Source organism: Anarhichas minor, unplaced genomic scaffold, assembly GCF_050575085.1.
Source record: "Anarhichas minor isolate MPS153535 unplaced genomic scaffold, ASM5057508v1 ptg000026l, whole genome shotgun sequence".
NCBI classification, from domain to species: domain Eukaryota; kingdom Metazoa; phylum Chordata; class Actinopteri; order Perciformes; family Anarhichadidae; genus Anarhichas; species Anarhichas minor.
Window position 1 is genome coordinate 14960984 of NW_027466472.1, and position 15911 is coordinate 14976894.

At 41.6% G+C, this 15911-nt stretch overlaps 1 protein-coding gene across 3 annotated transcripts; it reads left to right on the plus strand.

Moving 5' to 3' along the window:
• The first annotated feature begins 522 nt into the window (after positions 1-522).
• apbb1 (amyloid beta (A4) precursor protein-binding, family B, member 1 (Fe65)) lies at positions 523-8861 on the plus strand. 3 transcript variants are annotated; one of them, XM_076100158.1, is made up of 14 exons: positions 523-682; positions 1330-1988; positions 3056-3261; positions 3346-3405; positions 3524-3603; positions 3704-3770; positions 3911-4057; positions 4443-4570; positions 5112-5226; positions 5321-5393; positions 5491-5580; positions 5706-5821; positions 5966-6142; positions 6235-8861. In XM_076100158.1, exons 2-14 carry the CDS (start codon positions 1352-1354, stop codon positions 6388-6390), a joined length of 2052 nt encoding a protein of 683 aa, XP_075956273.1. In that variant the 5' UTR covers positions 523-682; positions 1330-1351; the 3' UTR covers positions 6391-8861. The 3 variants fall into 3 exon arrangements, with proteins under 3 accessions (XP_075956273.1, XP_075956275.1, XP_075956274.1); XM_076100160.1 differs by having other exon boundaries at positions 5491-5571; XM_076100159.1 differs by lacking the exon at positions 523-682 and adding an exon at positions 797-853.
• Positions 8862-15911: the final 7050 nt, after the last annotated feature.

A 15911-nucleotide genomic window follows, 5' to 3' on the forward strand; every position in this document is an offset into this window, starting at 1 on the left:
GTCATTATTAAGAAAACAGGTTATGAAAAATATCTTACTTTCCAATAAGATGCGTAATTCTTATTATACATTTTGATAACTAAAAATACGCATCAGATTTCTCACATTCTAATATGCCATCAGCTAAAGTTAGTAAGTTATTGATAAAGTGTATTAAACCTCAAGTAGGCAAATGTTTGTGTAAGTCATTCATAAAAAGGTCCTTTTATAAATTAATGAACTAATACATTTAAATTAATAGTTTAAAATGGTTCTGGTCAAGGTGCTGTTTTCCAGAGGGTCAGAGGTCAAATTATCCCCTTGAAAAAAGCATAAACACGAACTAAAGACATTTTTCCACAGCCTGTCAACAGTATTCTGTATTTTAGATATTGCTGTTGGAACGGAATATATGCATTATGCCTTACAGATGACGATGTGTGCAGCACCGGATCAATATGTCCAAAAACGGTCGGGAAAAGTCCACTTTAAATCATTAAGTTATCCTCGCGCTCTGTGCCTGCGAGGCAGCAGTGAGCTCGTGACGTGGGTCAGTGACGCAGGTTCGCCCTCCATCACCAGTCGAGCCCACTGACAGAAAAAACACCACCGACAAACCAAGTCAGTCCTCAGGATTTATGGAAATATGTAGCTAGCTCGCACAGTTCAGTACATTTCGACAACAGGAGATTCAGTGGAGCTGGTAAGTAGAGATTCTTAACATCCGCTCGATGATGCTCGTCGCTGTGATTGTCCTGTTTGTGAACGTGAGCTAGCTGAGGAGCTAACAGTAGCCTAGCCAAGATGACTACGGTGATGGTGGCGGGTGGCTCCCGTTATTTCCAGCTGCGGCCATGACTTCCTATTAATATTGGTGTGTTTCAGTACGCAGACTGCTTGTGGAACTGGATTTTAGTTAACATGCAGCAGACTAAATCTAAAGTGATGCTCTGAGCTCTTGACTGGCTTTATATCGAGCTCAATACAAAATAGAAAAAGGTCGTGTTGGCAAATGGAAGGTGAATCTGCTGAAGTACGTTTCATATTGTCCGGAACAACCCAACAGTGAAGTGAACACAGGGATGGCCAACCCGGATAGACGAACAAGAAATGTACTTCTGTCTCTCGATTGTAATGTGACTAGCTAGTTGCTTTAGCTAACAGCCAATGTAACTACTACTATATTTTAGCGACAGTGACATGGTTTACACTTCGGAATGTATCTGTAGCCAGCAGTCACTGTACATATATCTGAATATCTGTCTTAATCTCACCATTTTGTTTGTCGCTAGCCTGCTAGCCAGCATGCTAACGGTAATGCTAACACATCTCAACGTCTGTATCCATCAGCGCTGTTACATGGAAAGTTAACATGGGTGGCCTTGATGATGAAGATATGCAATACGTTGTGAACAAACAAAAACAAGACGAAGAGCTGAAGAACAAGCTGAACGACAGCAGTCTCTGGTGTGACCAGGAGTCCACTGGCAACAATGCCAAGTGGCTCAAAGAAGGCCAGAACCAGCTGCGGAAAGTAGCCGAGAACCACCAGGACCAGGACCACAACTGCAACATCAGTCAGAATGGGAACAAAGATGACTTCCCTCACCAGAACACCATTCAGGAAGAGCAACAGGGCAACGAGGAGCAGACCAAGTCTCCCAAGATAGCAATGACCCCTGGTCTCAGCCAGGAGGAGTCCAAGAACATCCTCAATCAGCCGCTACTCATCGATACTCTGGAGTCTACAGAAGAGAAGGAGAGAGAAGAAGATGTCAAAGAGAAGGACAAGGCATCAAAGGAAGACGAGGAGACCTCCGGTGATATCGGAGGAGAGATGGCGACAGAAGAACCGATTGATGTGGAGTCTGAGAGGGAGGGCGGTGTTGTTGGGAGAAATCCCTGCCTACTGTTCTCCAACATAAACGGGACACCAAGTGATGAGGAACCCAGCTGGCCTGCACTGTCTCAGGACAACCCAGCTGACTGCTCTCCAAATGGCAACAGAGGTAAATGGAAGTACATGGGAGGTGATGTTTGGGCCTCACATTCATGCTATAATACAACATTTGACATGCCGAAAAGAGCAGTTGGGTGTCACAGCCGGCACGAACGAGATGCACGAAAACAACAGACCATAACAGATGGAGGAGAAGTGGTGAAAGCTTTGGTAGATGGTGTCATTCAACATAATTATACACTGAGCGTCCAGAAGATGGATTTGCAGATTGGATAAAAGGGCAACACTTTGTTTTTGGTTACCCTTTTTAGTATTTACGAGCAGTATGTATGTATTTAAATGGTTTATAACAAACTATAATGTAGTTGTAACTTAGTGTTTATTATTAATATAACTTTTGTGGAGACCCAGGAGTGGAGGCTGGTGTATAAACAGACAACAGAAGTGAATGACAAGGCGGTATCTTAAAGTGAAGTGTTGCTGATAAAAGCAGACATTTTTTGTAACTTTATTGCTAACTACCTACCTTTTTTTTCTATATTTTGTGCTGCACTTCTTTCAGAGTCAATACTTTTAATTTGTTCTGGACTTCTTTTTTTCACAGAAAGAGCTAAATGTCCTCTCTTTCACTACAACAATCGTTAAACAAATTACAGATAAATCTGTAATTTCTTCTAACTAATTATCATAGTAATCTGTGGTGTAAAACACTAATCTATGCATTGGAGAATATTTTCATGCTCTTTTTTTTTTGTGCAATGTGGTCAAACATTTTGGTTTGTGATGCCCGTGCAGTCTCATTTTATCAGTCTAAGTATTCATTAGTGTTATAGTAGTTGAATATAGCAACGTATAGAAATAATCTAATCTCAGCAGATTTATATTTTAGTATTAAGTAATTCAGCAACAAAAGAGTGCCGTGGTTATTGGTTATTAAGTTTGTAAAGAAGATTACATTCCAGTTCATCCGATTATCAGACACCATACTTTACTGATTTTAAGAATCAACTATTGCGTTGTTGTCTGTATACATTTAACAGAACCTGTCCTTGTTATGTTTCTTGTTTTTCAACCAGACATTAAACTATGTCCGTTTCCTGTGTTTCTGCCCTTCAGAGTCCTTTTGGGATTCCAGTGCCTTTGAGACGGACACGGACCTGCCTTCAGGATGGATGAGGGTTCGCGATACATCCGGCACGTACTACTGGCACATCCCCACAGGCACCACCCAGTGGGAGCCTCCTTCACCCCAGGGGAAAGTGGGCGATTCCACGATGTCCTCGACCATGTCCCTGGAGACTACGCCCTGTGAGGAGACTGAGGTGAGGTCTAACGCACATTCGCTTGGATGGAGGCAAATATCTCGAGAGTCTGGAGACACTAATATTTCCTGTTACATTTTCCAGGAATCCTGGGCTCATCTCTCCAGCACAGATGAAGGAGTCGGTGAAGGGGAACTGTGGAATGTAAGTTGTGGCATAAATATAATTTAATGTACTCAAAATGCATAAAAGATGGGTTAGCATCTTTGAAAAAGTGAAGAGTTCCATTGTTTACTGTTTTTCTTCTCGTCCGTGTCTTCAGGAGGAGGCTGAGGTTGCATCTGATCAAAGTCTGAAGGAGTTTGAAGGAGCGACTCTACGCTATGCATCCATAAACCTGAAGTATGATGAGTTAATAGTTGGTGTATTATCACCTGTTCTTACTCTCTTTCTATTACTTATCCATATTGTTCTCTCTCTCTCTCTCTCTCTCTCATTGTAGTTACAATTGCTCCCAGTCTGAGGAAGAGGAGAAGCTCGCTCCACTCTGCACAGATTTAGAAACTAAGGTAGTTCAGTGTTGAAAGAGCATCAACTCATAGAGGTTCCAGCACACCGCCAACGTCCACCCTGTCCTACCTTTAATTGTTCTTCACCTCCCCTGTGCTGGCCTGTTTTGTGCTAATGTGCTGCATATTTGTGTCGTCAGTGTTTTGCGGTGCGTTCCCTGGGCTGGGTGGAGATGTCTGAGGAGGACATGGTACCCGGCAAGAGCAGCGTTGCTGTCAACAACTGCATCCGGCAGCTTTCTTACCACAAACACAACCTTCATGACACCGCCGGTATCTGGGGAGAGGTGAGGGGGGTTCCTGTAATGTCCACTCTGATGTAGATACATTTGACAAGATACAAGTTCACACACAGATTTTAATAATTGTACTTTGTCTAAACAAGAAAACCTTGTATTTGGTGGTTATTGTTAAACAAAGTGATTGATGACGTTACTTCATCCATTTGGAAAATGTGAATATAATTCAAGTTATTTTTAAGCTGTTAAGAGAAGTTTTCATTGATTGATATTTGAATTGAAGCAAAATACTTTGAGTTACAATGTATATGAATGCACGCGTAGATATCTTCACTTTATAGCAGCCCACATCACTGTGATAGTTGAAATGTTTTTAAGGCAGGCTGCTCATACTAAGTGTGTGTGTGTGTGTGTGTGTGTGTGTGCCTGACAGGGTAAGGACATGCTGATGGTTCTGGAGAATGACACCATGAACCTGATCGACCCGCTGGGTCAGACTCTGCTCCACGCTCAGCCCATCGGCAGCATCCGTGTTTGGGGCGTTGGCAGAGACAACGGCAGGTCAGTGTCCACAGAACACGGTCAAAATGAAGATGTCATTACACTACTACACTACATATGATTAGTTTGAATAATCGTATATTTTTCATTTGACATGGAGGAAAGATTAGGAGAGGAAAAAGCACATCTAGCTGTTTAATGTTCCCGTTTAAGATAACGTTCCTCCTCCTGTGCTCGTGATTCATCGTGGCTCAGAGGCTTCGGCATTTCTAAAGAAATCTGTCATGACAATCTCATTGTACTCTTTTATATAATCTTTTCTTAATGGCGCACTGCTGCCCTCTGCTGGATTGTTAAGAGCATTGCAAACAAAAGACAACCCCGACTATTTCTGCCTGCTTCTTGTCTCGCTGCACTCTAACGATGGTGTTTCTCTTTCATGCTGCATTTTCCATCATGAACAGGGAAAGGTACACATTAACGATTCCTATCTTTTTAAAGCTGTATAAAATATTAAGTCCAAACTGGCTCACACATAATGTTGTATTAATGATTCAATATGTAAATGTGACCTTTTTTCCATTTTTCATTTCACCTGCAGGGATTTTGCTTATGTGGCTCGAGACAACCTGACTCAAGTTCTGAAGTGTCATGTCTTCCGCTGTGACTCGCCTGCCAAGAACATAGCCACCAGCCTACACGAGATGTGCTCAAAGGTTCGTTTTATTATGAATTCAGTGCAACATCTTGCTCCCTAATGTGTTCCTTACTTGAGATTCACAATTCTGTACCTCCTTAATTTGACTTTAGATAATGACTGAGAGGAAGGCGACCAAGCCCGGGGTGAGCCGGCTCAGCTCTGACGTGGTCATCCCCATCGAAGGTAAAGCAAAGTACCTCTAGGGCCTGTGCTACTTTGAATACCCTTATAGTTCAAAGTGTGGATACAGATGACTTGATTCTTCCTCCTTCCTTAACAGAGTTTCCTGCTCCGAAAAATGAACTCTTCCACCGCTTCCATGTTTATTACCTTGGCTGTGAGGCTGTGGCCAAGCCAGTCGGTAAGAAATGTAATTATTTAAGCTGGCTGTGCCTTTAACTCCTTAAAAATACATTTTTACTTTTTGTGTCCTGATCACAACTATGATTTTGGTACGGTTAATGTATTGTGTGATGTGCTTTGTGTGTTTCTCAGGTATGGAAATAATCAACGACACGCTGGAGGCGGCAGTTAAAGGCAAAGATAAAAGCGAATGGACTCCCGTCTCAGTGAACATCGCACCGGCAACCCTCACGATACTTTCAAAACAGGTAACTACTGCTAACTGAACATGAACGACATGAAATAATATATAATTCTTTAAGGTGTCGGGATGACGTGGAACATATACCACCTTAAGTACTAACGGTAGACTTTGTGAGTTATTTCACCGTGGTGTCTCTTTCTTCCCGCAGAGTGAGGAGGTGCTGTCAGAGTGCAGGGTGCGCTTCCTGTCTTTCATGGGTGTGGGGAAGGACGTCCACTCGTTCGCTTTCATCATGGCCGAGGGTCCCCAGGATTACACCTGTCACATGTTTTGGTGTGAGCCCAACGCAGCGAGTCTGAGTGAGGCCGTGCAGGCTGCCTGCATGGTGAGTCATAGACAAATACATGCAAACTGTACAGGTGGAGAGACGAGATGTAAATGCAACCATTTACCCCGTTTGTGTTGTCTTTTTCACAGCTTCGTTACCAGAAATGTTTGGATGCGCGTCCGCCCAGCCTGGCCTCCTGCCTGCCCACTCCTCCTGCTGACTCGGTGGCTCGACGGGTCAAGAAGGGGGTGCAGAGTCTGCTGGGCAGCTTTAAGAGCTACAGGTCAGGCCCTCAGTCCCCTTGAGTCGGGAGTGAAGACGGTCCACAGTCCCTCAAACGCAAGGTCCATCACCACGGCCCCCTTTCTCAATGTCACTCCTCTCATTACTCCACCACAGTTTGGCCTTACGACCGTTTCACTCGTCTAGTCACTAGTCTGGTGTGTGGAATAGTTTGTGAGGAAAATGTGTGAAAACATTGCGTTTATTTCCCATTTTGGCTTTTACTTTATACACCGATTTTAAACCCCCATCTCCAAACAGATGAAACCCTGGCCTCTAATTTTCTTTTCTGTTTTCTTTGCTGGGATTCTTTCTGTGAGTCTTAACTATTTTTGTGTTTTAACAGAAACAATGCTATGAATGTTGGATATGGATGTAATATATATATTTACATGCAGACGCTATAATTTGCTTGAAACAGAGGTTGCTAGATTCTCTCACAGAAATGTTCCCCTTTTCCCTCCTCGGGTGCAATGATCATCTCTCGCGCTCCTCCTTTTCTACGTTTAAACAAAGTACTGCAGTCGGTGTCAAGTATCCTAATACTGATTTATCTAAAACGTCATTTCACCGCTCTCTCTCTCCGCCCCCCTTAGGTTGTAACAAGTTGTATGTCCCAGACCCCCCCCTCCCCAACGACGTATTTTAGTCTTCCAAAGAAGTGTATGGTCATCTGTCGCGTAGTGAGCAACCACTGATTTGAGTGTAGTGTGTTTCTCATACATTCTGCATGAACATTTGCAAGTTCAGTGCTAGTGTGCAATAATCAGATGTCCCTGTGTGGTGGTGATGCGATGGCTGCCTCGTGGTTTTATTTGTTCACTGTAATGCGAGAGAGAGAGAGTCTGGTTTTGGATATCAGATGCGAGGCCGACGGAACAACAGAGCCATGTTGAAAATCATGGAGATCTTGTGATAAGAAATAATTGTAACAAAAGAAACAAACTCTGGGTTTTCACACAGCCATTTGTCACCCAACAACTACTGAATAGTACTGTAGAAACTCACCACAAGCTGCATGTTTTTGAGAGCTTAGAGTTCTGGTGTAGTGCTTAAGACCCATCAGTGTATCCTGTAAATTCTTTCTCTGTGTTTCTGTGCAGTAAGAGGAGGCTGGAGTGTGTTGTTTCGTGTTTCATAGGCATGTCACTCTAGTTAGTGTCGGTGTGTATCATAAGCTAGCAGTAGAACGTTGGACTTCCTGTGAGTTCCTTCACACTGAAAAGATTGAGAGCAGGTTAATGTTTGTATTTACAGTTTGTGTATATGCGAAACCTAGAGGATTTCTCCACTGGTTTACATTTTTACTTTTTTCCCGGGCCACATTTTGACAAGTGTGGGCCCTGGCGAGTCTACAGTTAATGTATTTTTTTTATTGTTTCCGCACATTACAGCGTACACAATTAAGATGATATTCACGTTAGTTCGTTAGAGTTGCTTTTTTATAAAGAAAACACTAATTAGCCAAGTTGTGTTTTATCTTTGTGTGTCTGTCAGTGATGAATCCTGTGTGTAGCACAATAGTAATAGTCATCTCTAAGGGTAAAGATGCAGTTCGTAAGATGTTTTTGGTAATGTTGACCTCTGCAGGGCATTCGTTTGGCCACGTTGAGACATCGGTAGCTACTTGCTAGATGTCCTCAGGCTAAGATAAGAGATGAAAATAAGACAAACCCACGTCAGTCAATTAAATACCATAAAATATTGTGAAAATGAATGTATAGACATGCATAAAAAAAAATGCAACTTTGTGTTTAAAAGACAAAAATGAATGAAACAGTGGTTTCCTAAAGGATAACATTGTGTCTACGATATCACGCTGAGACTTCGTGTCAGTCTGGTGCGTAATGATGCAGCTATGGTCTAAATTAAAGCAATTTTTAGATCATTTTGATTAAGTCTCATTTACCTGCTGACAGCGGGGAACTGTTCACAACTTTGACATTTTCTAGATCTTTTTTTTCTTTAAAAAAACCACTCCTATTTGATATTATTTTTATATTTAAAAGAAGTTTAAATCAGAAGTTTCCTCAAAAGACTGTTGAAAGAATATCCATGACGGATTCCCAACATTACAGAAGTGTATTGTAATGCAGTCTGCACTGTGGACTGAACGTATTGTTGGAACTTGTCAACCAATTGAAATGAATGCAATGCTTTGTGATTAATGGCCTCGCTTTAAAAAAAAACAACCTTATACTCATAGATTCCTATAGATGTTTTTAACATTTTAGAAGTTATCACTAAAACTCTTACCAACTGCTTCTTTCTATGTGTAAGATATAACACTAATGAAAACTAGTCTACATTGACTCATATTACTGCCATGTCATGTGTCACTTTGAATTATTTTTGCTGTGTCCAGTCAGTGGCAACAGTAAAGCCGGATGAGTTAAAGAACATAAGCAGATTAATTTATTTCTGTTCATGTAAATTAGGTGTATAAAATGTATGTATATAAAAGTCACTGCACAATAAATGTGAACATATCATACCTGTTTAGCTTGTGGTCTTTTTTTGGGGGGGGGGTTGTGTGAAGCCAAGAGATGGGTTTCCATATGGCACGCCTGGACCCTAGAGCCTGAAGACGTCTCCTCTTGGTTTCTGGTTGTGGAATACGGTTTTCTTTCATTAATGGCTTTATCCGTCATTCCCAGCTTTTCCATTAAAATGTAAAAGAAGCCACACGCAACCTGTCTGGCTCTTCTGCATATGCATTAAACCTGCTGACACTGGTTCTACCACGTGTATTGACAGACCAGCCTTGCAGAGAATAACAAAAAAAGCAATGTTCAGTTCATATCAGCACTGCTTGCCCCCCCCCCCCCCCCCCCCCCCACCTGGTGAGTTGAAAAGGATGGGTGGGGCTGCTTATTGTTTCCCTAAGAGATGGCTTTTGGAGATGAAAGGTGCACATCAAGAGGAATTCACAGACTGGTTCTAATTTGCTCACAAATATCAGGACTGCCCAGCCAGCGGGACCCTGGAGCGGCGGGCCAGATCAAGGCTCGCGCTGTAATCGCTTCCTTTTGAAGAGAGACACCGGGACCTCTGTGCTATTTTACTCATTGGCTTTAGATGAAAGGTGTCGGAGTCCACTGCCACAGTCTGTCCTGTTGCATCATGTGTGTTAAAACATATCGGCGGTGCATTTTAAAACAAAAGCGACTGCTTCTTTAAGAAGCTTCACTGCAAATATTGCTCAGGTTTACGCCACAAGAGTCGACTTGTGAGTTTGTAGCACCTCATGACAGATTATAGCTCAGTGGTCAGTTTATTAGCTACATGTCACTCAAATCAATGCAGTCCGACAATAACCTTTTATGAATGTTGTGTTTTGGTTTTGTTGAAACTGATTTGTTACTTGTGACATTTCTATCGATTTTCCAGAATACACGTAGCCTATACCACCTGATGTGAAACATCTTTTACTACTCCTGTGTAATCGATACCATCACAATGCAACGTGATCTACATCTCGCAAGCCCTTTTGTGTTTTTAGACATGTTCGTGGCATAGCTCTAGGGAAGACGATGTTGGTCCACCACTTAGGTCCAGACTAAAATATCTTGACATTAACTGAATAGATTCTTTTCAGACGTTCATGGTCCCCAGAGGATAAAGCCCACAGATGCTGGTGATTCCCTCAATGTTCCTGTAGCTCCACGAGTACGTTAACATTTTATTTTTATCTTTTTGTGAAATGTCTCAACAACTATTGGATAGATTGGTGTGAAATTTGGTACGAAATCCATACTATTTACTAATTCTAAGCATGTTTTGAGCATGTAGTGTGTTTACACTGGAAACTACCTTAAAAAGTACACTCAAAACAGTATTTACACAAGAAAAAAAACATCCCTTTGTTCTTCTATCCTAGAAAAGAGTTTGTTTATTTCTTAAATCCTAACTGCAAGAACATTATACCATGAAGTGTACTATGTGCTGTTTATGTAGTATGGAATTGAGACACAGGTTGACCCTTGTTTGAATCCAATCATCCAATTTATGCATTTAGCTTTTGTGCTTTGTTACCTCTGTTTCAGACAGGTCTTTATATATTGTGTCCACAATCACATGAAAAGGACGAGACAAACGGCTTCAACGAAAGCTGAAGATCACAACCGTGATAGAAGGTATAGAACTTATTGCAGGACTGTTAAATTTGACTGTATTAGTAGGTGAACCTGCAACTGAGTGTACTTTATATTCCATATATTATATTGCAATGTAATGCATTTTTTCACTAATGATTTATTTCTTAGACGAAAAACATACAGTAGTTACAGTCTTGTATGCATTGATTGCGAATGTGCAGTGGTGGCATGTTTCCAGCCACCCAGGCCCTGAGTCCCTTTGTCTGCTCTGTATTCGGATGCTTGTTATTGTGCTGCAGTCTGCGTCTGTGTATCTCTGAAGCCTGATTTATGCACTCCGTTTTTGCCGGGTGTCAATCACGATTTACATAGGTCGGCCCATGGAGAAACTAATCACAATTATAATTATTCCTATAGCCTAATTATGCTTATGGCATTTGTTTAATGGAGATTTATTTTGAGTAATGAATGTGTAGTCTTGTGGAACATTGCTTTTCCTCTCGGTGTGGAGGAGAAGAGCCGCGTGCGTCTCCTCTGCTGGGCTCTTCAATCAAATCACCAATCTCAGGCTGGATAAAAGAGTGGGTGCACGCTCCGTCTTCAACCTGGCATCAAGGTCTGAGAGAGATGATGGGAATCCCCGTAGGGCACAGACCTTTCTGACTGATTCAGATTGCAAGAACACACCTCTTTGAACAAGGAAACTCATATCCTCTGCAGCCTCTATTTCAACACTGCTTACACACTACAATTTCTGCTGCTTTTTTTGTTTTTTGTTTTGTTGTTGTTTTGCCCACTTCTGGAGAGATCTGTGCTTCTTGGTAATTGGAGACGACATCACCGCGCGCTGAGCTGTGGCCAGGACCACAGCGAATCACACACAGCCCCAGGACATTGTGTGAAGGCACGGAGTTGGATCGGCTACAAAGAAAAACCAAAGGAGAGGATAACACTTTTTATACTTTCACTATAGGGAGTCTCATAAGAAAACAATTACTCCTTCCGCAGTCGTATAAAACCCAGAATAATATGAGATGCATTAAAAAACATGGAGTGACGTGAGCCGTTAGAGGATAAACGACAAGACACAAATGTTGGTACAATCTCTATCAACGCCCTGAGCCATTCATTTGGGGATTAAGTGGTCTAATCTTAAAATGTTCAGCAATTCATTCTCTCCAAAATAACACAGTGATTGCTTTGCCAGTGGGAGCAGCCAGCAGCCCACCGGTGTCCGGATAATCATTTCTCCAGTGGTCCTCCAGCGATTCCTGCAGCTCAGGGACAGTTAAGTAGCAGCTCCGTGCACACAGCAATATGAGAGGAAGCACTGTCTTTACTGACTCTGCTGTCCTGTAGCATGCAGCATGTGGTGATGCTCAGGCAATGTTCACCTACAAACACACACGGCCCCAAAACACATCGTGATCTTGTATTTTAAGAATTCACTCACAAAGCCGTGCACGGTGAGACCGCAATTACCAGAAGACAAAGAGGCATTTAGCTCTTGAGTGAGAGTACGAATGCCAGAGTGTAAAAATACTATATAGCAGGTAAAAGTCCTGGATTCAAAAACATACGTAAAAGTAGAGAACTGGGGTCTGCTGGAAGACAAAAGTTTTAGAAGGAGGTTATTAATATGATCTCAACAATCTAATTACAAATATTCCTTTCAGACGTTTTTTTCACTTTTCTCCCCACTGTATCTTACTTTTCAAGCAAAAGAGTATACATTTATATTATAGATAGTCTATATTGCTACTCACTGCTCTGAACTGGAAAAATGTGACTCGCCAAATATTGTATTGATGTCTGGGTTAATATATGGCACAGTTAAAGGGAAGTGTTTAAGAAATCTGGTCACTATTCAATCTTCATACACCATAAAAGACTTGGTGATCATGAATTAGTATTGAGTCATGTTTGAATGTAAATATTATGGTATATACGTATGTTATAATGTAAAACTTATAAGGGGCGAGTTGGCTGCTATTTATTCAGTTACATTAGTGAAATAGTTTGTTGTATTTTGAGTATAACAATGTTGTTGGCAGTGTGTTTTTTTATATGAATTATTTAGGTGCATGAATAAATGATGAAAAAAAGGCACACTCATTGGTAAGAAATGATAAAACAGTGCTTAAAAACTACAGAACGTTTATCAGCAGCATGTACATAAATTGTTAAAAGTAAAATGCTCGCTGTAATATATAAGAGATTATTGATACTGACACATTAATATGTAATGTAATGTTTAGCTTGTTGTATTTATCTGTAAAATGTAGCTCAGTTAAAGCATAAAGTATCACAGAATGGAGATATTTAAGTAGTTCAACACTGTACTTAAGTAAATGTTCCTCACATTGAACCACTATTTCCAGACTACCTTGTATCAGAGTCTACCTCCACCCCCTTATGCACACGGCACTTACACACAGGAGTTACGAAGTGCTGCACTGAAGGACAAAAAGAAAAATAAGAGACAGAAAAAACAATCTATAAAAACTAGAACGAAACGTGTAAAGACCACAAAACACGATCATGCAGTCCTATTAGGAGATGAAGAAAACGTGAAAGAAAAGAAGGGAATGTTAAGATGCTTGATTAATATGTGTGAGGCTCTTTCAACTCAGCGGAGCAGCAACATGCAACACGCGTAACGCTCAACACACGCTGACTTTGGCTACGAACATTCTTTTCTGCAGTTTTATTATATTTAATGAGTTTTATCCTTCAGAGAGAAAAGAGCAACGTGGGCAACAATGTGCCTGTTTGGCAAATATTCAATTGATCTTCCCACCAGTTACCTCTGAACAAATCTTTTTAGAGTTTCTCACAGACCTGTTTGTTTGCAAGACATGCATGAATGGAAACGCCTCCAAGATGTCAATGTGACTCACTGACACGTCCTTTTGTTTCCAAGATAAATCTGCTTCTCAGGCGCACCTTGCCCCCCCCCCCCCCCCCCCCCCCCCAAACAGTCATTTCTATTAAAATTTGTCAAATTCAATAATAGAGTAATTGCTGTGAAAAACAGCAACTGCCGTGCTGAATTGAATGGTCTTTATGTTTGGTGCAGTACCATGTCAGTCTAATCATTAAACTTGAGATGACAGACAGCCAATTTATGTTTTCATACTGTGTGATGATTGGGCTTTTTCAGGCTAATGTTCAATGATTGGAGTTAGTCGGAAATGACATGTCTCATTATACATAAAGATAAAACACTCAGCGTTGCAGAGGTTGTTTCAGACACAACAGAGTGAACGTTTCCTCATTTCAAATGACAAACCATTGCATATTAATCTGGTGTGCTTTAAATGAGTAGTTCAACATCTTGGGAAATTTGCTTTCTCGTTGAGAGTTGGACGAGAAGGTTGATATCGCTCGCATGTTTGTACGATGAGTATGAAGCTACAGCCAGCAGCCAGTTAGTGTAGCTTAGCTTAGCATAAAGACCAGGGAAACATCTAGCCTGGCTCTGACTGAAGGCAACAATATCCGCCAACCAGCACCGCTAAAGCTCTCTAACAAACACATGGTATGATGTTTAATCCATACAAAAAACAAAACATTTGATTTCTGTGCACCTGGCCAAGAAGTAGCATGGCACATAGTGATATAATGCCGTAAACCAAAAACACACTTGTTAATTAGTGAACAGGTGCTTGGTGGATTTTGTCACCGTGGGACTTTTGATAATCAAGCAAAAAAAAAAAAGTGTATTTGCCTAAATGTCAAAATATTCCTTTAGCTGCAGATATAAAACAGTTTCTCATACAGGCGTAAAGATTCAGAGTGAGAGTAATTTACTTGCAGAGAAGTCTCTCTAAGAAGACGGCAACTCTTGCGAGTCTCTCCACACACCCCACCAATCTGATGGCCCAAACCCTCCCAAGGCATACTGCAGCAAATTGCATCGTTACTTTGCAAATTTGTTCAAGCAATCAACTCAATCTCACTTGGGGTACCAATCTGACAACAGGAATGATTAGAATCCAGGGCGGCTCGCCGCTTGTCACTTGGGACCGAGATGAGAGCGGAATTACAATGAAGCCTGAAATGGCGTGCTATTGTTACCTCCCTGTGTTCCTGTCCTCTGTCTCCATCCGCCCTTTTCCACATGCCCCACGTCTGTCTGTCTCCTCTATTCTATCCTTCGGAGATGTGGTAACAAGGTGTGACTGTCACAGACAAAGCCAAAAGGCAAGTGTGTAGGATGGTGGACTAGAAATCCTTCCTGTCCCCCGATTTGGGAAATGAAAAAATACCGTTTTTGTGGAACTTTGTGTGGAAATGCAGAGGATTAGAGTTGATAGCGTTTAATGAGGTAGGGCTGGACAGGCTTTAAAAGAGGAATGAACACTTCACCGTGCAATACATTCATATTTTGCAAGGAATTTCGCAAGTTTAGGTTTGCCTTTAGGTTTGGACAAAATATACGTTTAAATGGCCTCAGGAATTGTTGGGCGAAATGCAAAGGGCAGAGGCAGGCGGCTCTCAACTTGCTTTATGTATTTATCAGTTTCTCCTCACATGTTGCCTTCGAGAGGAGGGCCGGTGGGGTGAAACGACCTGACGGGAGCTGAGGGGAGGAGAAACAGGCTGTTGATTCTCATTTCACCGTTCCCATCTCCCAGCAGGGTTGTCTGTGACATAGATAAATACTGCCAGCACTGCGATTTATAAGCTGTGCAGCAGACACAATTTCACCCATTACCCGACTGACTCAAAAGTCCAACACGCTTGAGTCCCCTGCATACAGAGTGCTGTGATTTTAGCTGCTTGTGTCATTCGTCTGTCCTCCCTTTGCCTTTCGTCGAGCTGCAGGGGGACAAGGGAACTCTCAAACCCTCAGCACTTATTTGTTTAGACCATAATAGTGATGTGCTTTGTGTTACAATGTTTATCAGTTTTTGTCAGCCCGGCCAAGTCTTCAGTTTGTTGTGACTGTTGAGTCTCAGGGCTTCACTTACTGTAATTGTAGTATTTGTGTGACTTTGATTATCTAGTCAAAGCCAAAGGGTCTGAAAGTCGGTAACATTAACCAAAATGTTTTGTTGGCGTACGTTTTAAATGCATTTTAAAGAAAGAAAACTGTTTGATTTGAAAAATATTTACTCGAATGTAGATTTTTAAGGCCTCCTGTTTCTAAAGCATCTCAAGACGAAGTGTCCTTCTTTGCATAATCCCTCGTCATGTAAATAGTGCTTTTATCAGTGAACCATTTGCGACAGTCACGTGATCGCGCGTAAGTTACAAAAATTCTGATGTGCACGACCACGCGCCTCGCACCGGCTTCACTATGGCGAGTATAAACTCAGCTTTAGGCTTTGATGTCTGGAGGTTTGCAAGTATGCTGGTACTTATTCATCGTGGATCAGGATTATTGACTTGGCTTTTCAGCTATAAATGCTTTAAAATGATTCACTTGGCTGCTAAATATT

What these genes read in the sequence shown, in the direction of transcription:
- apbb1 (XM_076100158.1), top strand. Translation starts at nt 1,352, where the DNA reads ATGGGTGGCCTTGATGATGAAGATATGCAATACGTTGTGAACAAACAA. An exon ending in GTTGGCAGAGACAACGGCAG is followed by an intron (nt 4,571 to 5,111) that starts GTCAGTGTCCAC and finishes TTTCACCTGCAG; the next exon opens with GGATTTTGCTTATGTGGCTC. An exon ending in CGTGGTCATCCCCATCGAAG is followed by an intron (nt 5,394 to 5,490) that starts GTAAAGCAAAGT and finishes CTTCCTTAACAG; the next exon opens with AGTTTCCTGCTCCGAAAAAT.